Source organism: Cervus elaphus, chromosome 17 (assembly GCF_910594005.1).
Source record: "Cervus elaphus chromosome 17, mCerEla1.1, whole genome shotgun sequence".
NCBI classification, from domain to species: domain Eukaryota; kingdom Metazoa; phylum Chordata; class Mammalia; order Artiodactyla; family Cervidae; genus Cervus; species Cervus elaphus.
This window is the reverse complement of record NC_057831.1, coordinates 6469128-6496094: the sequence shown is the minus strand read 5'-3', so window position 1 is coordinate 6496094 and position 26967 is coordinate 6469128. Positions and strand designations below refer to the sequence as shown.

Here is a 26967-nt window from a genome sequence, read left to right as displayed (position 1 = left end):
TGAGAAAATTGCATCATTACCTCTGGGTCGCAGTTATTTTCTCCTCCTCATTCCCTTGATCAATAACATCAAGCCATTTATCATAGAGAGTGGCTGAAAATATGCTTCCTGGAATATTTCGAAGAAAATCCTTAGATAGATCAAAAAATGTATATTAGTCTTATGGTAAATTCAATGGAGAAGTTGCAAAGAAAATATTTAGTTGACAAATTCAGTTCAGTCCGTGGTTCCTTCATAGCCACGCAGACTGATTCACACAGAGCTTGGCTGTGATTCTCCACAGCCTTGCACATCCAGAAGTACTGGTTGGATTTTCCCCAACTAAAATTAGACGCATAAAAGTAGAGTTTGGGCTGTAGTGAGAATGAAGCTAAAGCTCCTTCTATCACCTGGAACTTACTCTTTGTGTTCATGTTAGCACATTCGTACAAACTGGCAAGGTCTGGTGATAACTCATCCTAAATCCTGTTAGTTTCTTGAAAAGAAATGCACATACCCATTTTGTTTGTTTACTTAAGACACAGTGCTTGCTCTGAATTCAAGAAAGAGAAGTTCTGAAATAAAACAAACAAAAGTACACCCCTACATGCTCTTATACACATATTAAGAGAAGACTTGAGGTATATGTGCTCTTTGGGAAAAAGCTAGTCTGATAATAGCTTCAGTCTTTTTCCTTCTTTTTTTTTTTTAAACCATATAAAAGTTCAGTCCTACAGACTTTTAAGCAGCAGGTGTTAGAAATAAATCAAAAGCCCCAAAGGGTAAACAACATGTTACCCTTACAACTCTCTGAATGGAATATATCCTCCCCAAAGAGGAAACTGAGAATTTAGATACATTGCAAGTTCACACCTGTGGGATAGAAAATGCAAATGTAAGCTTCCTAAGTGGAGGCCTGGAAAGTTCATCACTGATGAACAAGTCTTAGTATCATAGAATGGGGCCTATTAAAATAGATGAAGTTGTAAACTGTTGTGCAAGACTGAGGGGAAATGATTGTATTGCCTTGCCAGTTTCAAAGGCACAACTTGCTTCCACTGGTCTTAATATAGAGCCTGACTTCTCTTAATAGTATCTTGTTCAGGCAATGTTTCTGGGCAACTGTCGTGATTATAATGCAGTCAGTGTTCACTTGTTTCAGTACTTATTGAGCTGCTGTTTGTGCCAGGCACTCTTTTGAGTACTGAGGACAGAGTACAAAGATAATGTACAAAGTCGCAGTCCTCTCATACTTTTTCTTGTAATTGGTATACAGTACCCAATCATGGTCATTAGGTTTTCACTATGCTTTTTATGGAGTGCCCACAGTACATTTGGAAGGAGGAAGCACTCCACTTCCGTTCAGTCGTTCAGTCGTGTCCTACTCTTTGGGACCCCATGGACTGCAGCACACCAGGCTTTCCTGTCCATCACCAACACCTGGGTCTTGCTCAAATTCATGTCCGTCGAGTTGGTGACGCCATTCGACCACCTCAGCTGGCTTTGGCTTCTGGGAGTCTGGGAGTGTGCAGCAGGCCTTTGCCTTGTGTACCAAACTACATGCACTTGGAGAGTGTGTCTCTTCTCTCTCCTGGACCCTGTGCTGTAGAATCGATTGGTGAGACTGAGTATGGTTAAGCCAGGACATGACTCATGCAGAATATGCTGTGGGTATTTGCTATTGGATCTCTGTTTATAGACAGTTTAGTGGAAAACTCAATGTGGTTCTGTCTATATATTCATTTCTGATTTAGACCAACTCTGTGGTGGCTCTGACATATGGTATTATCAAGGCTGAGGTTGCAAAGTCTGATTCCCCACCAAGATCAATCAACTTTAGGAAAAGAACACTTTGGGATTGTGTAAGACCTGTACCCATAAGTAGCCACCCTCTTACTAGTCTGTGCTTAGAGCATGGAAATAGGCAAGAGCCTAGTAAATCTTGCTCAGAACTCAAATCAGTCCCCAGGGTGCACCTTACAGAGGGTAGCGCTCTACTTGCTGTTTGCACACCTAGTGTGTGTTATTATGGTGCACGTGCAGTAGGGGTCGGCTCTAAGTGGTATCTGCACTGTTGCTGTTATCATACAATCGAACATTAATAGGGGACAAGGAAAGACCATATGTTTAGTTTCTAAGGTAATTTTAATAACCTGTCTGTAGTTATTACTACATCAATATATCTTTGTTCATAGCTGCTAACAAGTATCAAGATGAATTGATTAAATTTTTTTACTGTTCTATTATTACCCTGGTATAAATTTAACTATACACTTGTGATTTAGCTGTATCATTTCAAACTCAGTCTATTTTTTGTATGAATCTATTGAATTTTCAAAATTCCAAACTGATTTTGACTGTTGCACTCACTTTAAAAATAAGATTTATAAGATGAGGCATGTAATAAAAACTGGTTACCATGTAACTGTAACCTTGGGTGGTGGGTTAAACATACAAATATTAACAAAGGGTGTTGAAGATGGTAAGAGAGATCAAAGGAGGAACAAATGGTGGAGTCATCCCTACACTAATTTTAAAGTAAAAGGCATTGAGAGACAGGGGAAGGAAGGATGGTGAAATGATCAGAGGATTTGGTGGCCTCACTAAGCGTTTTTTGATTCACTGGAAGACAAATGGGCTTCCCAGGTGGTGCTAGTGATAAAGAACCTGCCTGCCAATGCAGGAGATGCAAGGGATGCAGGTTCGATCCCTGAATCAGGAAGATCTCCTGGAGAAGGGCATGGCAGCCCACTCTAGTATTCTTGCCTGGAGAATCCCATGGACCAAGGGGCCTGGTGGGCTACAGTCCATGGGATCACAGAGAGTCAGACGCGACTAGGCGACTAACACACACACACACACACACACACACACACACACACAGGAGTTTACCACAGTAAGTAACCATCTGTCTTGCATCCATGCTGAGTTGCTTCAGCCGTGTCTGACTCTGTGCCACCCCATGGACTATAGCCTGCCGGACTCCTCCGTCCATGGGATTCTCCAGGCAAGACTACTGGAGTCGGTATGCCAGTCCCTTTTCCAGGGATCCTTCCAACCCAGGAATCGAACCCAGGTCTCCCACATTGCAGGCGGATTCTTTACTGTCTGAGCCCCTTGGGAAGTTACTTCTGTTAAGTATTTCCAAAAGCTTAATGTAAATTTTATTTTGGAAATGCTGCCTTCGTTAAAAGATGATGAGGAAGTCATCAAAAGCAGGAAGCTTGTTTTGGTAAACACTCTATGTGTAAGTGTGTATTTCGAAATTTATTATTATTCTTTTGCATGGAGTGTTCAGGAGTCAAGATGTGCAATGAAAAAGGAAAATATCTAATATGTGGGGCTTATCATCTTTGGGGTACCTTCCTTCAATTTTGGCTTTGTGAAGTGTTTTTCACTTTTTCAAATCCTTCCTCTCTTACGCCTCTTATGTTTCTTGGGCAGTCATAAAGAAGGACCAGTCATACAGCTTCAGATTTCCTCTGTGTGTGGATAAGGCTCAAACTTTCCTTACCTTTAAGGTGGATGCTACCACAAGAATGGATTCATCATCCATGTTCACTTTGTCCCCGGAATTTAGTTTCTTCTTTAGGGCTCTGCATGATTGTATTTTGCCAGATTTTCTGAAGATGCCTTCTGTAAACAGCCCTTTTTTATTGATGTAGGAAAGCATATTCTATAGGGAAGGAAAGAAAAGAAAAGTATGGGACGTTTCATATCTACAAGCCCAGAGCACAAGCTTGCTCCTCTTTCGACAGAGCTGTGGTGTATGAGGGTACAGTGCTAGAACTGGACCGAAGTCAATTTGAAATTTTTTCTTCAGTGTCTCTAAATATATTTTCTACCCAACAATCGATTTGGCATTCATACCCTGAAACATTTTAAACACTTGTGTAATCAGACTTTCCGTTTTAGTGAATTTACCGTGTTAAACGTCTCTGCTTTGAGGCCTTTGTAGATTCACCCTCTCCTCCTTCACCGCTCCTTTCTCATTATTCCCTGTTATAGATGGTCTTCCCTAAGTGTGGAAATCTTTTTGCCATATTCATGCTCCATTTGTGTATTCCCCTTTCAGGGACTGTCCACCCCATTCATTCCTATTTCCTGTATTCCCTCCCCTCAAAATCAGGCTCAATATGCCTCTCCTCCTTCTCCGACCACATTTCTTTCTCATCAGCCTTTCTAGTTCCTTTTTCTGTATTTTAATATCCTCTGCTGTCTGCAGAGTAGAGAGATAACAGATATTGGAGCCAGGTTTTTCAAGGAATGTGGAATCTGTTCTGCTACTTATCCACTGTGAGACTTTAGGCATAGCACATACTTGGGTGAGGCTCTTTTGTTTTTCATTTATGAAGTGGGGGTGATGATAATCATAGCTGCCCCCTAAATTTTCTGTGAAAGACACAGGTCTGGGGTAGTGCTAGCACATAACTTGGATGACAAATTTCTTCATATCTACCATAAAATTCCCTGCATCTAGTGTAGTGCTTGGAGAGATAGTGGACAGTGAACAAGTGTTAATGCTTACAGTTCAATACACTAATTTGATAAAGCACAGTCCAAACTCTGTGACTTTCTTTTGACACATTCTGTCAGGCTCAAATGATTCATTTTTTGCCAGAGGATGAGTACTTTATGCTTAAACACTTGAGTTACAAATCAAATCCGTGTGAGACATTTTGAGTCATAAGGCGGAGTAGACTCAGCTGAAGGAGACTTGAGACGAGTGTCGACTTCAAGGGAGGAGACCAGGAGACCATTTGAGGATGAAGTGGACCCTCAGAGATTCTTACACACAGAGTCTGAAGGAAAGTTACACAGCTCAAAATAGCCTGGAGTTAAAACTCCCCTCCAGGTCCTCCCCACCATTCTATGCAAAATAAAGAACACTGTCACCCGAAGAAAAACATGGACATTAGGTTGATTACGCCCAGCTCCCAGCTGGTCCCAGCCTCTGGCCGGTCTCCGAAATTCCTTGCCCCAGCTGTGTGAGAGAGAACTGCTCTGAACAACCTTGGCGAACAGGCCCCCTTAGGACAGTCGCTTTCCACATACAGGCCTGTAGATGCTCACTCTTCTCTTGGGGTGGTGCAGCAGCTCACTCCTCTGACTGCTGCCCCTTCTCGCCTTGTTAAAGGTGATCTGTTCCTGTCAAGTGCTGGTCTCATGCTTTCTCCCAACCTCGCCTTCTCTGACTCCCTTACCTTACAGAGTCCATTTTAACTGGCCTGAGCCAGTATAGGTGGGTCTTTGTTGAAATCAGTGGAATGGATGAGAGTACCTTTTCATCTGGTATTTGCCTTGTAACTCTGCAGTACCTAAATCAGACCTTATTCTTTGAAGTAATATTATGAAACTTATCAGACAAAGCCAGACTTCTTCATTTGGGGGTAGATTTGGAAGAGAACACTTGATCTCTCAGAACTCCCCTCCTCAGGAGGGTTACAGAAAACCAAAATAAGACCTACCAGAATTGGGGTGGGCAGGCTGTCGTTATCACATACATCCTCAAGAGGAGCTCCAAAGAGCTGTTTTGGCTTTGTGGGTGGTAGAGGTGGGTGTTGGTTGTCCTCGCGAGTCCTGGAGCTACACCAAAAGGCCCAGGTTTTGACAGAACTCTTGCTAACTGTCTTCTTGTCTGAATCGAATATAGGAGAGAGATTTTCACTAGTAGTAGTTTAGCTTATTTAGCCTGATTTCCACCCCTTAGAGTCAGCAGCATGTTCATTGCAGTGGCTCAAAGAGAGAAACTGAACCATTTGTTATATAGAATTCCCCACATTCTGAAACAGACTAATTGCCTCCTTGTAGTGTTAACATGTTCTTCTTCCCCATATTCTGCAAACCAGTAGTTAAACCTAGAGGCGGGATCAGACTCAGGGTTGATTCTCCCTGTGACAGTGTTCCCCAGACAGTGCTGTCTATTCCCTTTGCCCTGTGTCATGAGGCACTTAACCTGTAGCTATACAGGTTTCCTAAAGTTAAGTATTATCAGTGGATTCTGGTATCAGATCTCATTTTAAAAGCCAAACATATTTAACATTCAAATCAAGCAGCATTTGGTTATCATTTACTTTTGTAGTAAGTTTCCTCCCTCTGTTCAATTTCCTGTTTGGCTTTCTGAGTACCCAGTCATGCCCAATTTTCTCTCATCAAGAGAATCGCCTTTCATGAGACATCCTGCCTGACCCCGGGGTTTCAGTCAGCCTCTGGACCTCTTCTCTGGGAGGCCACACCCCTCAGTCAGCTCCAAGGATGACTTCCTGCCCTCACGGTCCTTGGGAAGTAGTCATTAAACGCAGACTATGTGGTAAGATTACAGGTGGCCATTTTTCTGTAACACCTTCCTCAGCTAACCCAAAGATGAATTTTAACTACCAACAGCCCCTGTCAAAGGAATGCAATGAAGGGCTTTTCCAAGAAAGAGTGATCAGCAATGAAAAATTGAGTTCAAAGTTTCTCGTGCCCAGCTATAAATGTTTTCCTGATATTTGCTCAATAAACCTGCTTAATATTTCCTTAAATAACCTGCTTAAATAGCCAGCTACAGAAGTCAATAGAGGAGCCAAGTTGTAGAAAAATAAACAGAAGAATGTAACCACATGTTTTAAAATGCCCATCCACTTGGCTTTTCTGAGACATAGTGAGTGCATCACCATGTCCATTCAAGTGGGTGAGCCACTTGTGGTGCCGGGTGAGAGAACCAGAAGGCTCCCATTCTGCCTCCTAATGGGATAAGTTACCTGAAGCTCTTTGAGCTTCAGTTTGCTCCAACTTAACATAAATGATGCTACTTACACCTCGCTGGACTACATAACATAATGTACTACTCCGTGCAAGACATGTCACATAGCAGCCTTAATAAAGGTAATTTCCCTCCTTCAAAGGGCCTAAGGCAGCCTAGACATCAGTCAGCTCCCCCACAAGCAGACCCCACCTCCATTCTCCATTTGATTTTGCAGCCTCCAGAAGGTGTGCATTCCTGAAGGAATGTCATCACTTTGCCTTAGGCTCTTCCTGCCTTGACATCATACCGCGATCATTTTAAAAGGAGATGATGAAGAAAGCAAATGCATTCCTAAATTCAGGAAGAGATTCTCCTAATTAATATGTACAAATGTTAAAAGGATACATGTTTATATGGGTTGAGTTGCTTTATGCACCCTGGTGTCCCTGCTCTTAACCTGATTATATTATTTCTAAAACCACCCAAAGGTATTCATGGATTCCAAATGTATTCATTCATTGTTCAGCTTTAATAAGAATGCTCAGGAAGAACGCTCCATCAGTTGCTACAAAGCTATACGTCCAGCTACCCTATGAGCATAGATGGAAAGCAAAATAGACATTAAGCCCTATACTTTTATTTTCAGGCCTAGATGGCCCTTTCGTAATCCTCATTGGTTGGTGTTAGAGTTCTTGTTGGCTCTGTGACCAATAAACGTACATACTGTAGCCACGAAAAGTATGGGGCTCAGTTGTTCAGTCGTATCCAACTCTTGCAACGCTGTGGACTGTAGTCTATCCTGGAGTGGGTTGCCAGGGACTGTTAAACAGGTTAACTTTATAACCTCATCTTTCTTAAACAATCCTGACAAGATTTAGGTTAGTGTTTCCTCATGTTCAAATTAGGGTTTGAATGTTAAAAAGTGAAATGTTGAAACTTTGTGGGTATAGAATAACAATTATGAGAATAAAAATACTTTAAGTAGAAATTCTCTTCTGGCCCCAATACTTCTTAAATTAGTGAGACATTCTATTCAGAGAAAGAAATATCAATGGGACAATATTGGAATGGTAGCAGGGTAGCAGGGATAATGAGAGGAAAGATTTAAACAAAAACAACAAACACATAAATATTTAGTCCAGTTCCATTCGCAGCCTGGCTCTGAAGCAGAATGGAAAGTGAGCTTGCTGTGGAGATAGACTCGAGAGTTCAAGTCTCAGGGGTGGTCCTACGATTGCAGAGGAATAGGACGGGGAGACCACTTTGTCCCTCACAAATTCATCCGAAGAACATTTGAACGCTGAGCAAATTCCACGAAACAACTTCTGAATGCTGGCAGAGGACATCAGGCACCCAGAAAGGCAGCCCATTGTTTTTGAGAGGAGGTAGGACAAAATATAAAAGATAAAAAGGGAGACAAAAGAGGCAGGGACAGAGATCCGTCCTGGGAAGGGAGTCTTAAAAGAGCAGAAGTTTCCAAACACCAGGAAACACTCTCATAGCGGGTCTGTGGGGAGTTTTGGAATCTCAGAGGACAACGTAACCGGGAGGAAAAATAAATATATAAATAAATAAAACCCACAGATTATGTGCCCAATGGCAGCTTCTAGCAGAAAAGTTGCCCAGACGCTGGCATCCACCACCAGCAAGTGGGGGCTGAACCGGGAGGCATGGGCTGCATTGCTTAGAGTAAGGACCGGGCCTGAATGCCCCGAGGGCAATCTGAGGGAGCTAATGTGAGATAGCAACCCGGACTGTGGGATAGCCAGAGAGAGAGAAAGAGAACTGTCCCGAGAAAAGCCCTAACCAAAGACTTTGCCAGACATCACCACATACACATGGACATCACCAGATGGTCAACACCGAAATCAGATTGATTATATTCTTTGCAGGCAAAGATGGAGAAGCTCTATACAGTCAGCAAAAACAAGACCAGGAGCTGACTGTGGCTCCGATCATGAACTCCTTATTGCCAAATGCAGACTTCAACTGAAGAAAGCAGGGAAGACCACTAGACCATTCAGGTATGACCTAAATCAAATCCCTGATGACTATAGAGTGGAAGTGAGAAATAGATTTAAGGGAATAAATCTGATAGACAGAGAGCCTGATGAACTATGAACGGAGGTTCGTGACATTGTACAGGAGACAGGGATCAAGAGCATCCCCATGGAAAAGAAATGCAAAAAGGCAAAATGGTTGTCTGAGGAGGCCTGACAAATAGCTGTGAAAAGAAGAGAAGCGAAAAGCAAAGGAGAAAAGGAAAGATATTCCCATTTGAATGCAGAGTTCCAAAGAATAGCCAGGAGAGAGAAGAAAGCCTTCCTCAGCGATCACTGCAAAGAAATAGAGGAAAACCACAGAATGGGAAAGACTAGACATCTCTTCAAGAAAATTAGAGAGACCAGGGGAACATTACATGCAAAGATGGGTTCAAGAAAGGACAGAAATTGTATGGACCTAACAGAAGCAGAAGATATCAAGAAGACGTGGCAAGAATACACAGAAGAACTGTACAAAGAAGACCTTCATGACCCAGATAATCACAATGGTGTGATCACTCACGTAGAGCCAGACATCCTGGAATGTGAAGTCAAGTGGGCCTTAGAAAGCATCACTTCGAACCGAGCTAGTGGATGTGATGGAATTCCAGTTGAGCTATTTCAAATCCTGAAAGATGATGCTGTGAAAGTGCTGCACTCAATATGTCAACAAATTTGGAAAACTCAGCAGGGGCCACAGGACTGGAAAAGGTCAGTTTTCATTCCAATCCCTAAGAAAGGCAATCCCAAAGAAGGCTCAAACTACCGCACAATTGCACTCATCTCACATGCTAGTAAAGTAATGCTCAAAATTCTCCAAGCCAGGCTTCAGCAATATGTGAGCTGAGAACTTCCAGATATCCAAGCTGGTTTTGAAAAGGCAGAGGAACCAGAGATCAAATTGCCAGTATCCACTGGATCATCGAAAAAGCAAGAGAGTTCCAGAAAAACATCTACTTCTGCTTTATGGACTACGCCAAAGCCTTCGAGCGTGTGGATCACAACAAACTGTGGAAAATTCTGAAGGAGATGGGAATACCAGACCACATGACCTGCCTCTTGAGAAACCTGTATGCAGGTCAGGAAGCAACAGTTAGAACTAGACACGGAACAACAGACTGGTTCCAAATAGGAAAAGGAGTACGTCAAGGCTGTACATTGTCACCCTGCTTATTTAACTTATATGCAGAGTACATCATGAGAAACGCTGGGCTGGAAGAAGCACAAGCTGGAATCAAGATTGCCAGGAGAAATATCAATAACCTCAGATATGCAGATGACACCACCCTTATGGCAGAGGGTGAGGAGGAACTAAAAAGCCTCTTGATGAAAGTGAAAGAGGAGAGTGAAAAAGTTGGCTTAAAGCTCAATATTCAGAAAACTAAGATCATGGCATCTGGTCCCATCACCTCATGGGAAATAGGTGGGGAGACAGTGGAAACAGTGTCAGACTTTATTTTTTGGGGCTCCAAAATCACTGCGGATGGTGATTGCAGCCATGAAATTAAAAGACGCTTACTCCTTGGAAGGAAAGTTATGACCAACCTAGATAGCACATTAAAAAGCAGAGACATTACCTTGCCAACAAAGGTCCGTCTGGTCAAGGCTATGGTTTTCCAGTGGTCATGTATGGATGTGAGAGTTGTACTGTGAAGAAAGCTGAGTGCTGAAAAATTGATGCTTTTCGACTGTGGTGTTGGAGAAGACTCTTGAGAGTCCCTTGGACTGCAAGGAGATCCAACCAGTCCATACTAAAGGAGATCAGTCCTGGGTGTTCATTGGAAGGACTGATGCTGAAGCCGAAACTCCAATACTTTGGCCACCTGATGCAAAGAACTAGCTCATTGGAAAAATCCCTGATGCTGGGAAAGATTGAAGGCAGGAGCAGAAGGGGACCAGACAGGGTGAGATGGTTGGATGGCATCACTGATTCGATGGACATGAGTTTAAGTAAGCTCCGGGAGTTGGTGATGGACAGGGAGGCCTGACACGCTGCAGCCCTTGACCCCAAGGAGTTGGGGTCACTACAGTCCTTGGGATCATCAAGAGTCAGACACGACTGAGCAACTGAACTGAACCGAACCATGATGTCTTCTAAAGCTGTATTAGCAGCTTCTTGAAATCAGAACAGTCTTATCCTTCCTTTGATCTCACAAGCGGGAAACTTCCCATGTCTTGGAGCGGATGGAAATTACTGCCCTTAGAATGTGCTTTGGACTCCAAGATCTCCCATTGACCCTGGCAGCCTTGCTGTCTTTTGCATCAAAGCCAGTTACATTATTCACGTACCTGCAACCTTCTCACTGTTATCAGTGACGTCAGTGATATCACTGTTATCACAACTCACTGACTTCGGTCCAAAGAGAGACGTGATATCTTCTCCAAATATCTTGAGACAGTTTTCAATGAGAAATTGTATGAAAGAAATCTGTAACACAGAGGGGCAAAAAATGGGGTATTACTGTACATATGGCCTAATAGTAAATCACATTTCAGACATGAATCTTGGCTCTCACAAAAAATGCAAAAGAAGTCAGAAAAATTCACTTGATTTAAAAAATATATATATATATTATATATGCATCAGCTTTTTCTAAGAAATAACTAATCCTTTCAAGAGTACTTTGGGCACAAATTTTAAAATTCTTTTCGTCGTTGGACTAAAGTTATAATATGTGGCCTAGTCTGATAGCTAAAATTTTGTAATGATTGCTACATGCTTAACACTAGGATGATTTTTAAGTAGCCTACATAGGATGTTTGGGACAAAAATGTATATTTTCTTATTAAGTTTTGTTTATTTTTATTGAACTTTTTTCTAGTTTTCTTGAGATAGAATTTATATATAGCATCTCATTAAACTTGATAAAGCATCAAATGCAACACAAATTTTGAAATTCACTTCAGTGAAGAACTATCTGAAACGTGGGTAGCAGAGGTTTCTGTGTGGGGTGGCAGGGTTTGTGACGGAAGAAAGCATCTGGAGAGAAAACATGTCTGTCTGTCTAACTGCATTGCCTTGCCTCACACTTGCTGTCCAGGGGAGCTTGGAAAAGAGCTGTGATCTTCTTAGGCATGTTGTGGCTCTGTCAGGATGTTCTGAAATATTTTACTAGCCTCCTCATCCTCTAGCAGAGACACAATAGGAGCCAAGTATTTTCCTGAATGAGCCAGAACTGGCAGAGTGAGGCCGGTATGTGTGGAACCTTGGGTGCTCATATTGCCCAGGCCGCCTAAGATGTGCCGAGACTGACCAGATGTATTGAGTGTTGTCATCATTGTGTAATGGTGAAATCATAGTTTGGAGGTTTGTACACCCCTCAATGATTAGGCTGAGAGTTGAATCTTGGTTCTCAGACTCCAAAGCCAGGTTCTTCTCTATCACACCATCCTACTCTTATCTCTCTATTGTTTAATCTCTTGGATGGCAAAGGAGAAGTGACTCGACTGTTCTCAGTTGCAACACACCTTCCCATGCCCAACCAGAGCAGGCCTCTGCCAGTCCAAGGCAGTGTAATTAAAATGTGCACTTTAAACTGGTTCACCAGAGTTAATACCACAGACTTCAGGTTCAAAATGGGGACTCTGCCCTGCAAGGCATAAAAATGAGAGCTCTCATTACCTTCTTGGTGAAGTTTTCGAATGCTGTGCTGCCAGAATTAAGCAGACCAAGAATGCTTGGGGTTATACACACTGATAAATTATAAGCTGTCATCTGATTGGATGAGGAATGTTGCTCAATGTTGTGTAACACTCCAAAAAGGTATCGCAGAAAAACTACATTGGCTCTTGGCAGCTGGTCTAGAAGCCTAATGACAGAAAAAGGCACTTATCAATAAAGCGAGTCATTTTGCTCAGTAAGTGGAAATACAGAGAACACAGTACTTCTTTTTATACCATGTCCACAGTCCATTCTCACAGTTCCAGGCATGAATGCACACAAAAATGTTTCACCAAATTTAATTCCTGAGCCAGGTAAGAACTGCTCTGGTTAGTTATGTGTTTGTATTTAAGATCATACCGCTGGCAGATTGGTTCTTTATCATCTCTTTTTAGACCAATGGATTTCATCTCCAACGATTTCGTGTATTCAGAAGGTGTAAAATGGTCAAGCATTCCGTATTAATAAGATTAGCAGAAAAACACCAATTACAATGTCACCAATAAGGCGTACATCTCTTTTCAAACTGGCTTCCAGGGGTATGATCAAGTGAAACCGTTTGATACTGGTCATTATTTTAGTGGACACAGCTGTAAACTATAAGCTGATATTTTCCTAAGAGTATGTTGGTTGTATTTTCTCAGAGTTGAGAAAATTGCATCATTACCTCTGGGTCGCAGTTATTTTCTCCTCCTCATTCCCTTGATCAATAACATCAAGCCATTTATCATAGAGAGTGGCTGAAAATATGCTTCCTGGAATATTTCGAAGAAAATCCTTAGATAGATCAAAAAATGTATATTAGTCTTATGGTAAATTCAATGGAGAAGTTGCAAAGAAAATATTTAGTTGACAAATTCAGTTCAGTCCGTGGTTCCTTCATAGCCACGCAGACTGATTCACACAGAGCTTGGCTGTGATTCTCCACAGCCTTGCACATCCAGAAGTACTGGTTGGATTTTCCCCAACTAAAATTAGACGCATAAAAGTAGAGTTTGGGCTGTAGTGAGAATGAAGCTAAAGCTCCTTCTATCACCTGGAACTTACTCTTTGTGTTCATGTTAGCACATTCGTACAAACTGGCAAGGTCTGGTGATAACTCATCCTAAATCCTGTTAGTTTCTTGAAAAGAAATGCACATACCCATTTTGTTTGTTTACTTAAGACACAGTGCTTGCTCTGAATTCAAGAAAGAGAAGTTCTGAAATAAAACAAACAAAAGTACACCCCTACATGCTCTTATACACATATTAAGAGAAGACTTGAGGTATATGTGCTCTTTGGGAAAAAGCTAGTCTGATAATAGCTTCAGTCTTTTTCCTTCTTTTTTTTTTTTAAACCATATAAAAGTTCAGTCCTACAGACTTTTAAGCAGCAGGTGTTAGAAATAAATCAAAAGCCCCAAAGGGTAAACAACATGTTACCCTTACAACTCTCTGAATGGAATATATCCTCCCCAAAGAGGAAACTGAGAATTTAGATACATTGCAACTTCACACCTGTGGGATAGAAAATGCAAATGTAAGCTTCCTAGGTGGAGGCCTGGAAAGTTCATCACTGATGAACAAGTCTTAGTATCATAGAATGGGGCCTATTAAAATAGATGAAGTTGTAAACTGTTGTGCAAGACTGAGGGGAAATGATTGTATTGCCTTGCCAGTTTCAAAGGCACAACTTGCTTCCACTGGTCTTAATATAGAGCCTGACTTCTCTTAATAGTATCTTGTTCAGGCAATGTTTCTGGGCAACTGTCGTGATTATAATGCAGTCAGTGTTCACTTGTTTCAGTACTTATTGAGCTGCTGTTTGTGCCAGGCACTCTTTTGAGTACTGAGGACAGAGTACAAAGATAATGTACAAAGTCGCAGTCCTCTCATACTTTTTCTTGTAATTGGTATACAGTACCCAATCATGGTCATTAGGTTTTCACTATGCTTTTTATGGAGTGCCCACAGTACATCTGGAAGGAGGAAGCACTCCACTTCCGTTCAGTCGTTCAGTCGTGTCCTACTCTTTGGGACCCCATGGACTGCAGCACACCAGGCTTTCCTGTCCATCACCAACACCTGGGTCTTGCTCAAATTCATGTCCGTCGAGTTGGTGACGCCATTCGACCACCTCAGCTGGCTTTGGCTTCTGGGAGTCTGGGAGTGTGCAGCAGGCCTTTGCCTTGTGTACCAAACTACATGCACTTGGAGAGTGTGTCTCTTCTCTCTCCTGGACCCTGTGCTGTAGAATCGATTGGTGAGACTGAGTATGGTTAAGCCAGGACATGACTCATGCAGAATATGCTGTGGGTATTTGCTATTGGATCTCTGTTTATAGACAGTTTAGTGGAAAACTCAATGTGGTTCTGTCTATATATTCATTTCTGATTTAGACCAACTCTGTGGTGGCTCTGACATATGGTATTATCAAGGCTGAGGTTGCAAAGTCTGATTCCCCACCAAGATCAATCAACTTTAGGAAAAGAACACTTTGGGATTGTGTAAGACCTGTACCCATAAGTAGCCACCCTCTTACTAGTCTGTGCTTAGAGCATGGAAATAGGCAAGAGCCTAGTAAATCTTGCTCAGAACTCAAATCAGTCCCCAGGGTGCACCTTACAGAGGGTAGCGCTCTACTTGCTGTTTGCACACCTAGTGTGTGTTATTATGGTGCACGTGCAGTAGGGGTCGGCTCTAAGTGGTATCTGCACTGTTGCTGTTATCATACAATCGAACATTAATAGGGGACAAGGAAAGACCATATGTTTAGTTTCTAAGGTAATTTTAATAACCTGTCTGTAGTTATTACTACATCAATATATCTTTGTTCATAGCTGCTAACAAGTATCAAGATGAATTGATTAAATTTTTTTACTGTTCTATTATTACCCTGGTATAAATTTAACTATACACTTGTGATTTAGCTGTATCATTTCAAACTCAGTCTATTTTTGGTATGAATCTATTGAATTTTCAAAATTCCAAACTGATTTTGACTGTTGCACTCACTTTAAAAATAAGATTTATAAGATGAGGCATGTAATAAAAACTGGTTACCATGTAACTGTAACCTTGGGTGGTGGGTTAAACATACAAATATTAACAAAGGGTGTTGAAGATGGTAAGAGAGATCAAAGGAGGAACAAATGGTGGAGTCATCCCTACACTAATTTTAAAGTAAAAGGCATTGAGAGACAGGGGAAGGAAGGATGGTGAAATGATCAGAGGATTTGGTGGCCTCACTAAGCGTTTTTTGATTCCCTGTAAGACAAATGGGCTTCCCAGGTGGTGCTAGTGATAAAGAACCTGCCTGCCAATGCAGGAGATGCAAGGGATGCAGGTTCGATCCCTGAATCAGGAAGATCTCCTGGAGAAGGGCATGGCAGCCCACTCTAGTATTCTTGCCTGGAGAATCCCATGGACCAAGGGGCCTGGTGGGCTACAGTCCATGGGATCACAGAGAGTCAGACGCGACTAGGCGACTAACACACACACACACACACACACACACACACACACACACACACACACACAGGAGTTTACCACAGTAAGTAACCATCTGTCTTGCATCCATGCTGAGTTGCTTCAGCCGTGTCTGACTCTGTGCCACCCCATGGACTATAGCCTGCCGGACTCCTCCGTCCATGGGATTCTCCAGGCAAGACTACTGGAGTCGGTATGCCAGTCCCTTTTCCAGGGATCCTTCCAACCCAGGAATCAAACCCAGGTCTCCCACATTGCAGGCGGATTCTTTACTGTCTGAGCCCCTTGGGAAGTTACTTCTGTTAAGTATTTCCAAAAGCTTAATGTAAATTTTATTTTGGAAATGCTGCCTTCGTTAAAAGATGATGAGGAAGTCATCAAAAGCAGGAAGCTTGTTTTGGTAAACACTCTATGTGTAAGTGTGTATTTCGAAATTTATTATTATTCTTTTGCATGGAGTGTTCAGGAGTCAAGATGTGCAATGAAAAAGGAAAATATCTAATATGTGGGGCTTATCATCTTTGGGGTACCTTCCTTCAATTTTGGCTTTGTGAAGTGTTTTTCACTTTTTCAAATCCTTCCTCTCTTACGCCTCTTATGTTTCTTGGGCAGTCATAAAGAAGGACCAGTCATACAGCTTCAGATTTCCTCTGTGTGTGGATAAGGCTCAAACTTTCCTTACCTTTAAGGTGGATGCTACCACAAGAATGGATTCATCATCCAAGTTCACTTTGTCCCCGGAATTTAGTTTCTTCTTTAGGGCTCTGCATGATTGTATTTTGCCAGATTTTCTGAAGATGCCTTCTGTAAACAGCCCTTTTTTATTGATGTAGGAAAGCATATTCTATAGGGAAGGAAAGAAAAGAAAAGTATGGGACGTTTCATATCTACAAGCCCAGAGCACAAGCTTGCTCCTCTTTCGACAGAGCTGTGGTGTATGAGGGTACAGTGCTAGAACTGGACCGAAGTCAATTTGAAATTTTTTCTTCAGTGTCTCTAAATATATTTTCTACCCAGCAATCGATTTGGCATTCATACCCTGAAACATTTTAAACACTTGTGTAATCAGACTTTCCGTTTTAGTGAATTTACCGTGTTAAACGTCTCTGCTTTGAGGCCTTTGTAGATTCACCCTCTCCTCCTTCACCGCTCCTTTCTCATTATTCCCTGTTATAGATGCTCTTCCCTAAGTGTGGAAATCTTTTTGCCATATTCATGCTCCATTTGTGTATTCCCCTTTCAGGGACTGTCCACCCCATTCATTCCTATTTCCTGTATTCCCTCCCCTCAAAATCAGGCTCAATATGCCTCTCCTCCTTCTCCGACCACATTTCTTTCTCATCAGCCTTTCTAGTTCCTTTTTCTGTATTTTAATATCCTCTGCTGTCTGCAGAGTAGAGAGATAACAGATATTGGAGCCAGGTTTTTCAAGGAATGTGGAATCTGTTCTGCTACTTATCCACTGTGAGACTTTAGGCATAGCACATACTTGGGTGAGGCTCTTTTGTTTTTCATTTATGAAGTGGGGGTGATGATAATCATAGCTGCCCCCTAAATTTTCTGTGAAAGACACAGGTCTGGGGTAGTGCTAGCACATAACTTGGATGACAAATTTCTTCATATCTACCATAAAATTCCCTGCATCTAGTGTAGTGCTTGGAGAGATAGTGGACAGTGAACAAGTGTTAATGCTTACAGTTCAATACACTAATTTGATAAAGCACAGTCCAAACTCTGTGACTTTCTTTTGACACATTCTGTCAGGCTCAAATGATTCATTTTTGCCAGAGGATGAGTACTTTATGCTTAAACACTTGAGTTACAAATCAAATCCGTGTGAGACATTTTGAGTCATAAGGCGGAGTAGACTCAGCTGAAGGAGACTTGAGACGAGTGTCGACTTCAAGGGAGGAGACCAGGAGACCATTTGAGGATGAAGTGGACCCTCAGAGATTCTTACACACAGAGTCTGAAGGAAAGTTACACAGCTCAAAATAGCCTGGAGTTAAAACTCCCCTCCAGGTCCTCCCCACCATTCTATGCAAAATAAAGAACACTGTCACCCGAAGAAAAACATGGACATTAGGTTGATTACGCCCAGCTCCCAGCTGGTCCCAGCCTCTGGCCGGTCTCCGAAATTCCTTGCCCCAGCTGTGTGAGAGAGAACTGCTCTGAACAACCTTGGCGAACAGGCCCCCTTAGGACAGTCGCTTTCCACATACAGGCCTGTAGATGCTCACTCTTCTCTTGGGGTGGTGCAGCAGCTCACTCCTCTGACTGCTGCCCCTTCTCGCCTTGTTAAAGGTGATCTGTTCCTGTCAAGTGCTGGTCTCATGCTTTCTCCCAACCTCGCCTTCTCTGACTCCCTTACCTTACAGAGTCCATTTTAACTGGCCTGAGCCAGTATAGGTGGGTCTTTGTTGAAATCAGTGGAATGGATGAGAGTACCTTTTCATCTGGTATTTGCCTTGTAACTCTGCAGTACCTAAATCAGACCTTATTCTTTGAAGTAATATTATGAAACTTATCAGACAAAGCCAGACTTCTTCATTTGGGGGTAGATTTGGAAGAGAACACTTGATCTCTCAGAACTCCCCTCCTCAGGAGGGTTACAGAAAACCAAAATAAGACCTACCAGAATTGGGGTGGGCAGGCTGTCGTTATCACATACATCCTCAAGAGGAGCTCCAAAGAGCTGTTTTGGCTTTGTGGGTGGTAGAGGTGGGTGTTGGTTGTCCTCGCGAGTCCTGGAGCTACACCAAAAGGCCCAGGTTTTGACAGAACTCTTGCTAACTGTCTTCTTGTCTGAATCGAATATAGGAGAGAGATTTTCACTAGTAGTAGTTTAGCTTATTTAGCCTGATTTCCACCCCTTAGAGTCAGCAGCATGTTCATTGCAGTGGCTCAAAGAGAGAAACTGAACCATTTGTTATATAGAATTCCCCACATTCTGAAACAGACTAATTGCCTCCTTGTAGTGTTAACATGTTCTTCTTCCCCATATTCTGCAAACCAGTAGTTAAACCTAGAGGCGGGATCAGACTCAGGGTTGATTCTCCCTGTGACAGTGTTCCCCAGACAGTGCTGTCTATTCCCTTTGCCCTGTGTCATGAGGCACTTAACCTGTAGCTATACAGGTTTCCTAAAGTTAAGTATTATCAGTGGATTCTGGTATCAGATCTCATTTTAAAAGCCAAACATATTTAACATTCAAATCAAGCAGCATTTGGTTATCATTTACTTTTGTAGTAAGTTTCCTCCCTCTGTTCAATTTCCTGTTTGGCTTTCTGAGTACCCAGTCATGCCCAATTTTCTCTCATCAAGAGAATCGCCTTTCATGAGACATCCTGCCTGACCCCGGGGTTTCAGTCAGCCTCTGGACCTCTTCTCTGGGAGGCCACACCCCTCAGTCAGCTCCAAGGATGACTTCCTGCCCTCACGGTCCTTGGGAAGTAGTCATTAAACGCAGACTATGTGGTAAGATTACAGGTGGCCATTTTTCTGTAACACCTTCCTCAGCTAACCCAAAGATGAATTTTAACTACCAACAGCCCCTGTCAAAGGAATGCAATGAAGGGCTTTTCCAAGAAAGAGTGATCAGCAATGAAAAATTGAGTTCAAAGTTTCTCGTGCCCAGCCATAAATGTTTTCCTGATATTTGCTCAATAAACCTGCTTAATATTTCCTTAAATAACCTGCTTAAATAGCCAGCTACAGAAGTCAATAGAGGAGCCAAGTTGTAGAAAAATAAACAGAAGAATGTAACCACATGTTTTAAAATGCCCATCCACTTGGCTTTTCTGAGACATAGTGAGTGCATCACCATGTCCATTCAAGTGGGTCAGCCACTTGTGGTGCCGGGTGAGAGAACCAGAAGGCTCCCATTCTGCCTCCTAATGGGATAAGTTACCTGAAGATCTTTGAGCTTCAGTTTGCTCAAACTTAACATAAATGATGCTACTTATGTTAGGGGAAGCACACTGATTGAAACCGCCCACCCTGGCCAGGCACCACAGTAACCATTTGCATGAGTTGTTCTATGGCAGGAGATCCTGATAAGGAATACGGAACTAATAGGCCACCACCAGCCGGAAGAGTTCGGGAAAGATCGAGAGGAGACACTACCTGTCCGTCCACTTCCCAGAATCCCTCTTGCTAGCATCCATCTTGGCTGAGCGATGCGTGCGCCACCAGGAAAGACTGTGAATTAGAATGACTGGCCAAAGACCACCCGGAAACTAATCCCATCACCATAAAACCCAAGACTTCGAGCCACGCGGCAGAGCAGTTCTCCTGGGTTCCCTTACCTACTGCTCTCCACCCGGGTGCCCTTTCCCAATAAAATCTCTTGCTTTGTCAGCATGTGTGTCCTCGGACAATTCATTTCCGAGTGTTAGACAAGAGCCCAGTTTCGGGCCCTGGAAGGGGTCCTCCTTCCTGCAACAAATGGCGACCACAAAGGGACATCTTCTTCGCTGAGACTGACATCCTGACCACTCGGGGTACTCAGGGGCCAGCTTGCCTGCCAATGGACCAGACCCAGCGGCCGCAACTGGGACCCTTTTGTCCCTGGTCTCCTCCTGACGTGGACAACTGGCCAGAGTGCCCCGACTGGTAAGGAACAAGAGACTTTATGATCTCCCTTCTCTTCCCTCTCTCTTTCCTCTCCTTAGCCCTTCCTATCCTTCCCGTTTTTCTAGTCCCCCGGTCCTGGATGCAGGAATCTGGTCGAAGGGGCTCAGCTTGAGCTGAGGATTGGAGACTGATCACCTCCTCTTGGCAGAGAACTCGAATTTTCTGGTCTGGTTTCTGGTAGGGCCGAGTTCCAGTCCTCCCTTTTCTGGAAGCCCAGGGGAAAGTCCCGTAATGCCTGGGTGTCTGCAGGTGGCAGGAGACGTCTGTAAGGCCACCCCTTTTGCCCCCCTTTCCCGCCTCCTCCCCCTTCTTTCAACCTGGCTTCCTTTCCTCCTTTTGAAATCTTTGAAGACATCTGAAGTTTTGTGTCTCTATAAAAGGTTTTCTGAGAGACTGTATTCTTGTATTTAAGAGAGTGTCTGATGAGGACTGCCTGGTTTATATGTGTGTGTTTTAACTCTGTTCTGTGTTGTGATTTGTGATGGCCATTTTGCTTTGTTTGGCTACCATTTAGACCTGCCACCATTTTGTTAGAGCTTGATTTTCTTTCCCTGTGCCTTGAGACCAGGGCTCTCAGGAACACTTATCTAGACCATCTCTAACTCCTGAGACTGAGAAACGAAAAAAGAAAAAAGCCTTTAAAAATGTTATTTATTTCAGCTTTTTTTATAAACTAGTAAATTTTATATTGTAATATCTAATTCATGACCAAACTTAGAAAATGAAGCTAGGTCTTGCAGTGTGTCTGTCTAAATATGTCTTGGTATGTTTTTGTCTCTGGGTAATATTTTTAGGCTAATTTGTAAATGAGCTCTATTTAATTGGCTTTAAAAAAGGTAAGCGCTTACAAATCAAATAATTCTAAATTAAACAATAAATTCCAGGTTCGGGTGAACTGGGAAATATTCAGTATTAAATACCTGATATTAATGTTTTTTGTTGACCTATCTAATATGGACATGTCTTAGAGTAATTAACATCAAGTAGAATATTTTCATTGTACCTAGGTTTAATATAAGTTAAATATTACACCTATTACAAGTTTGTCAACAAAGAAATTACCTCGAGTGAAAAAACGTCTAAAACATGTAAATGAGGTATGAGTTTATATATAAACTCTATTAAGAATAATTATTCTTTAAAAATATCTGTCTACAATAGTCTCCCCAGATTGGCGTAACTTGAATTTCTAAGGGTTATGCTAAACTAAGAATTGAAAGTCTATTACATAATTAGGTCATTTCCAAATGAAATAAGATTTTGAAACACTTACTACTAAACACTGATTTCTTTTTACAGAAAAACTAAAGAGATTTGAGACTATAAATAAATAATGTTTGATGCCATCCTAAAATGTTTTTAAAAAGCAAGGGTTTTAGAAATTATCACTGGTATTTATGCTCACCAATCTATAAAATGCTAATATAAAAGTTAGCTCTTGGTTGCTAAAGGAAAGCAGGAAGTGTGCTTTCAGTAAAAAAAAGAGTAAAAAAATACTAAAAAGAGTTATGCATGATCAAGATTTTCTAAAATTAGATTACAATTAGTTAAATAAATAGATTTTGTTAAAAATGACACGGTCATAAGAAAACTGGTTAGAGCTAATTAGGTCCAAGATGGCGGAGCTGACTTTCACTAGACCTTGAGCCTTGGTATTTGCACCCACTGTGACATATCAACAAGCTAAATGATACACCCATCAACATTGACTGAATCTGACCAAATGTTCTAAAGCTTTTAATTGATCTTTTCGATAAAACTTCCTGAATTGAATTCTTTTGAAGTTTCTTTGACATCTAGCTAACTTTGGGGTGTTTCAGAGGGCCCCTGAAACATCCCAAAGAGAGATATTAAGCTGTTTATTTGGTTGGTTAAATTACATGAAAAAGGTTATCAAATGAGTAATAAATCCGCTCATGTTATAATGTATGAAAAATTACTAATACAGATATCCTAGAAAGTATATAGAGTTCTTAACATTTTGATATGTCTTGGTATTCTGATGAAAAACCTGATGACTTCACAAAAGTTAACAAAGGACTGAATGAACCAGCGAATATGCTTATAACTTTTATGGTTTCTATCTGAGAAATTACAGGTTTAAATTGTGTGTTTTCCGGGAATAGAAAAAACCTTCCTCTTAAACTAATTATAAAAATAATTTGGTAAAATTACATGTTATAAACAAAACAATTATATTTTCTCTCTGTCTGACTCCTCCAGAAATTTAAAACTCGTAAGTTTCCAGTAAGTTTATCAAATGATCTAAAAAGGTTACCTCACTAACAGGTACAAAAATCTCAAGGAATTTTTGAGACCTTAAAAGAAAAGAGTTCACCTAGATTTGTTAGGCAAAATCTGTGATAAGCCTTTGGTGTGAGTTTCCCAGTCCTGTTTTATATTAAAAGTTCAGTCTGAGATCCTATAAGTGTTTCAGCAAAACAAAAAGTCTATGATCAATTCTGTTATGTGATATTAATGTGAAAGTTTGTTTCTGAAGCTTGTCTCAGTAATCTATCTTTGGACGAAGATCAGATGCCTCATGACCTGCAACCAGGACTGAAAAAAGACGTAATTTAAGAGACTGTCTCCAACCTGGATGGAAAGACTTTTTGTCAGGTACTCTTAATTAGCTGATGCACAATGAAACTGAAGGGAAATTAACTCTTAGATTAATTCCCACTTCCAAAGGCCCCTACACTGGATTGGTCTATAGAGAAGACAGCTGACCTGATCTCACCTTAAAATGATGCTCAAACAAGAAAAACTACAGTACACCAGGATGAGAAGACAATGACATCAGAGGTAGCCAGCTTGTCCAAGATACTGGACCTGATTCGTATGATCCTTTATAGTGTTCTCTTGACTTCTTAGACCTTTGTATATAAATCAAATGCTTTTCTATCATAGGCCTGACACTATGCTAGTTTTAAAAATCAATCCAATTGTTGGGTTTGTGGCCCATTATCTGTGTCTAGCTCTGGGTTACCTTGGTAAATTTCTCTACTACAAGACTCTAACTGGTTGGCCCTGAGGAAATTTACTTGGAAAAATTATAGTCATATTCAGGTTACTATGATACTACCAGAAGGGATCCCCTCACTGGGCCAATTAATAATACCTACTCTGACTCTGGCTATAAATTTGAGCCTTTTCCTATTCCTCAAGCTCAATCAGAGCAACAAAAAAGGTTTTAGCAAAAGAAAAAGAAATCTCCCACAATTATGAGATAGATTTATATAGATAACACTAAGCTATGGTAATTTAGGTTTAAAGTCTCCTCTGTGTTAAAAACAATTAAATCATACTAAGGATAATCAGTCTAGCAACACTAGAAAACTGGGCTATGTGCCTTATAGATGGTGGTGCCAATGAATAATTTCCCTGAAAGATAAAGATTTGTACAGAGTAGAATAAGTCAGATGACCTGGGATATACTGGGCTACATCTAATAGAAGCTCTTAGGTCTTACTTGTGACTTTACTAATACTGCTGGCTACGTTCTTTGTATTTCACCTGTTTTACAGAATTGCTATTTCTTACAGTGCCAAATGTGTGACTGAGGCCTCTGATAGAATAATATATAGTTCCTTATGAAATCGATGATGATGACAGTGTAACTCTAGATATGAGAAAAAGCAACAAGAGGGAATGTTTTCCTGGACCAAGAGGCTAGTAAGACAGGTGGTCCAGAGAATTTTAGATACTGTTTCATGGCCTAATCCAGTAACAGCACATTGAGAGGCTGGTCGACAAAATCTTTGCCAAACCTGAGAATGGACATTCTCAGCACCATGGGATAAAATGGTCATGAAATGCCCCCCTCAAAGTCGTGGTCAAGTTTGTGAGCAAAAAGGGGCTTTGCTAACTGAAGACTGACACTTGCCATCTACATTTACAGCGATTATATCATGGCCACTGCAACTGCTGACTTTCAACAGCCCTGAAAGGAGTTCAGGGTGAAGATCAAGAATGAGGTGTTCCGTGCTCTGGAAAAAACTGGCAGAACAGGCCTTCAGATAGTTAGATCTTTTCAAGAGATTTTATGAGTCCCAATTCTTGCATCTTCTCATACCTAGAGAAACACTGACATCATTAATGGTGCCATCTACTTTGGCTATTAAAGAAAAAATTTTACAATTAAAAGTCAAAATAGAGTACTCAGCTATGGTTCAGACATCCTGGGAAATAACCAGGTGTTACTATGGGTGTAATTTCAGATTAGACATTGTATTGTTAAACACTTGAGTTTTCTGAGTCGTGTCAGGCTTAGATGCCACCATTCTCAAAACAATGTCTGCTGGAAGCTAGTAACTTCTACCTTACTTTTTATAAAACTAGGCAACTGGCCACCTGGCTACAAGTCTCCCTGAAGTGCCAGGTCCAGACTGGATTTCAGGCCTATTCTTCTAAAAGAAAGAGATTTACTTTGTCTATCAAAACTCCAGTTATCCCTTCTCCAGCTACTACTAACTGGGTATGTTACAACAAAATGGCAGACCAAGGGATTGAGATTTTAATCATACAAGGCTCAGATCTAAGACTTGGAACTCAGGAATACTACCAATTCAGTGTCTCTTCTCCAAGCTGAGGCGGTCCTATGCCCCATTTTGACAAAAAGTTATCACAGTCATAGTTGCCCTGTTCCCTAAATAAAACTGAACAGGACTTTGCGGGGTGGCAACTGTGGACTACAGATCTGCTGTACTGTAAAATATAGGCTTTATTCAGCCTCCTTGACCTTCCCTGAGTTCCAAAGGGTAGATTCAAACAACAGCCAATCAGAGAAGGAAAAAAATACAGAAACAGAGGGGAAACAATCAAATGGTGGTACAGCCTTGAGACGGGTCCTGGTTCCTACTCAAAAAAAAAAAAAAGCATAACAATGTCTTTTGAGTTCTTCTACAGAACTAGAGCCCCCACCCAGGTGGAAGATGGTAACTTCAGACTAAACATAAGATTCTTAGAACACAGCTCTGTTGCTTGACCACCAGCCAATCATCCCAGCAGTGCCTCCTGTTTCTGGGGACCAGTGATGACCATCCAGTTAGGTCTCCTGTTTGGCCCCTGTCTATTTTACCTCTGAGAGGAGCTGACAGTTTCAAACTAAGTTGCTGTTATTACAAAAGTAAAAGCTGGTTTCAGATATAAAACACCCCAACTTAGGTCAGGTAGAGAGAGACTTCTGCTCTGCTAGGCAGGCCTACGCCCAGGCACAGCAGGAAGAAGTTACAGAAGAAAGAGACCTCCGCCCCAATTCCCAAGAAGCATCTTGAGTATGAAGTCTCTCAGGGGGGAGTTGTTAGGGGAAGCACACTGATTGAAACCGCCCACCCTGGCCAGGCACCACAGTAACCATTTGCATGAGTTGTTCTATGGCAGGAGATCCTGATAAGGAATACGGAACTAATAGGCCACCACCAGCCGGAAGAGTTCGGGAAAGATCGAGAGGAGACACTACCTGTCCGTCCACTTCCCAGAATCCCTCTTGCTAGCATCCATCTTGGCTGAGCGATGCGTGCGCCACCAGGAAAGACTGTGAATTAGAATGACTGGCCAAAGACCACCCGGAAACTAATCCCATCACCATAAAACCCAAGACTTCGAGCCACGCGGCAGAGCAGTTCTCCTGGGTCCCCTTACCTACTGCTCTCCACCCGGGTGCCCTTTCCCAATAAAATCTCTTGCTTTGTCAGCATGTGTGTCCTCGGACAATTCATTTCCGAGTGTTAGACAAGAGCCCAGTTTCGGGCCCTGGAAGGGGTCCCCCTTCCTGCAACACTTACACCTCGCTGGACTACATAACATAATGTACTACTCCATGCAAGACATGCCACATAGCAGCCTTAATAAAGGTAATTTCCCTTCTTCAAAGGGCCTAAGGCAGCCTAGACATCAGTCAGCTCCCCCACAAGCAGACCCCACCCCCATTCTCCATTTGATTTTGCAGCCTCCAGAAGGTGTGCATTCCTGAAGGAATGTCATCACTTTGCCTTAGGCTCTTCTTGCCTTGACATCATACCGCCATCATTTTAAAAGGAGATGATGAAGGAAGCAAATGCATTCCTAAATTCAGGAAGAGATTCTCCTCATTTATATGTACAAATGTTAAAAGGATACATGTTTATATGGGTTGAGTTGCTTTATGCACCCTGGTGTCCCTGCTCTTAACCTGATTATTTTATTTCTAAAACTACCCAAAGGTATTCATGGATTCCAAATGTATTCATTCATTGTTCAGCTTTAATAAGAATGCTCAGGAAGAACGCTCCATCAGTTGCTACAAAGCTATACGTCCAGCTACCCTATGAGCATAGATGGAAAGCAAAATAGACATTAAGCCCTATACTTTTATTTTCAGGCCTAGATGGCCCTTTCGTAATCCTCATTGGTTGATGTTAGAGTTCTTGTTGGCTCTGTGACCAATAAACGTACATACTGTAGCCACGAAAA

General features: G+C 41.8%; 2 protein-coding genes across 2 annotated transcripts in view; both read right to left on the bottom strand.

Moving 5' to 3' along the window:
* LOC122673216 (T-cell activation Rho GTPase-activating protein-like) overlaps positions 1-13469 on the bottom strand; it is a 29818-nt gene extending 16349 nt beyond the window's left edge. Inside the window, exons 1-7 of the mRNA XM_043870742.1 lie at positions 13457-13469; positions 13077-13164; positions 12371-12557; positions 11038-11176; positions 5448-5617; positions 3494-3655; positions 21-130 (exon numbers count right to left, since the gene is read on the bottom strand). Of these exons, the coding sequence (XP_043726677.1) occupies positions 21-130; positions 3494-3655; positions 5448-5617; positions 11038-11176; positions 12371-12557; positions 13077-13164; positions 13457-13469 (869 nt within the window). The remainder of the gene's footprint in view (positions 1-20; positions 131-3493; positions 3656-5447; positions 5618-11037; positions 11177-12370; positions 12558-13076; positions 13165-13456) is intronic.
* A 2797-nt stretch (positions 13470-16266) lies between these two features.
* The window catches only part of LOC122673615 (T-cell activation Rho GTPase-activating protein-like), a 40895-nt gene continuing 30194 nt past the window's right edge, over positions 16267-26967 (bottom strand). The window contains exons 10-11 of the mRNA XM_043871542.1: positions 18515-18684; positions 16267-16723 (exon numbers count right to left, since the gene is read on the bottom strand). Of these exons, the coding sequence (XP_043727477.1) occupies positions 16547-16723; positions 18515-18684 (347 nt within the window). The 3' untranslated portion in view covers positions 16267-16546. The remainder of the gene's footprint in view (positions 16724-18514; positions 18685-26967) is intronic.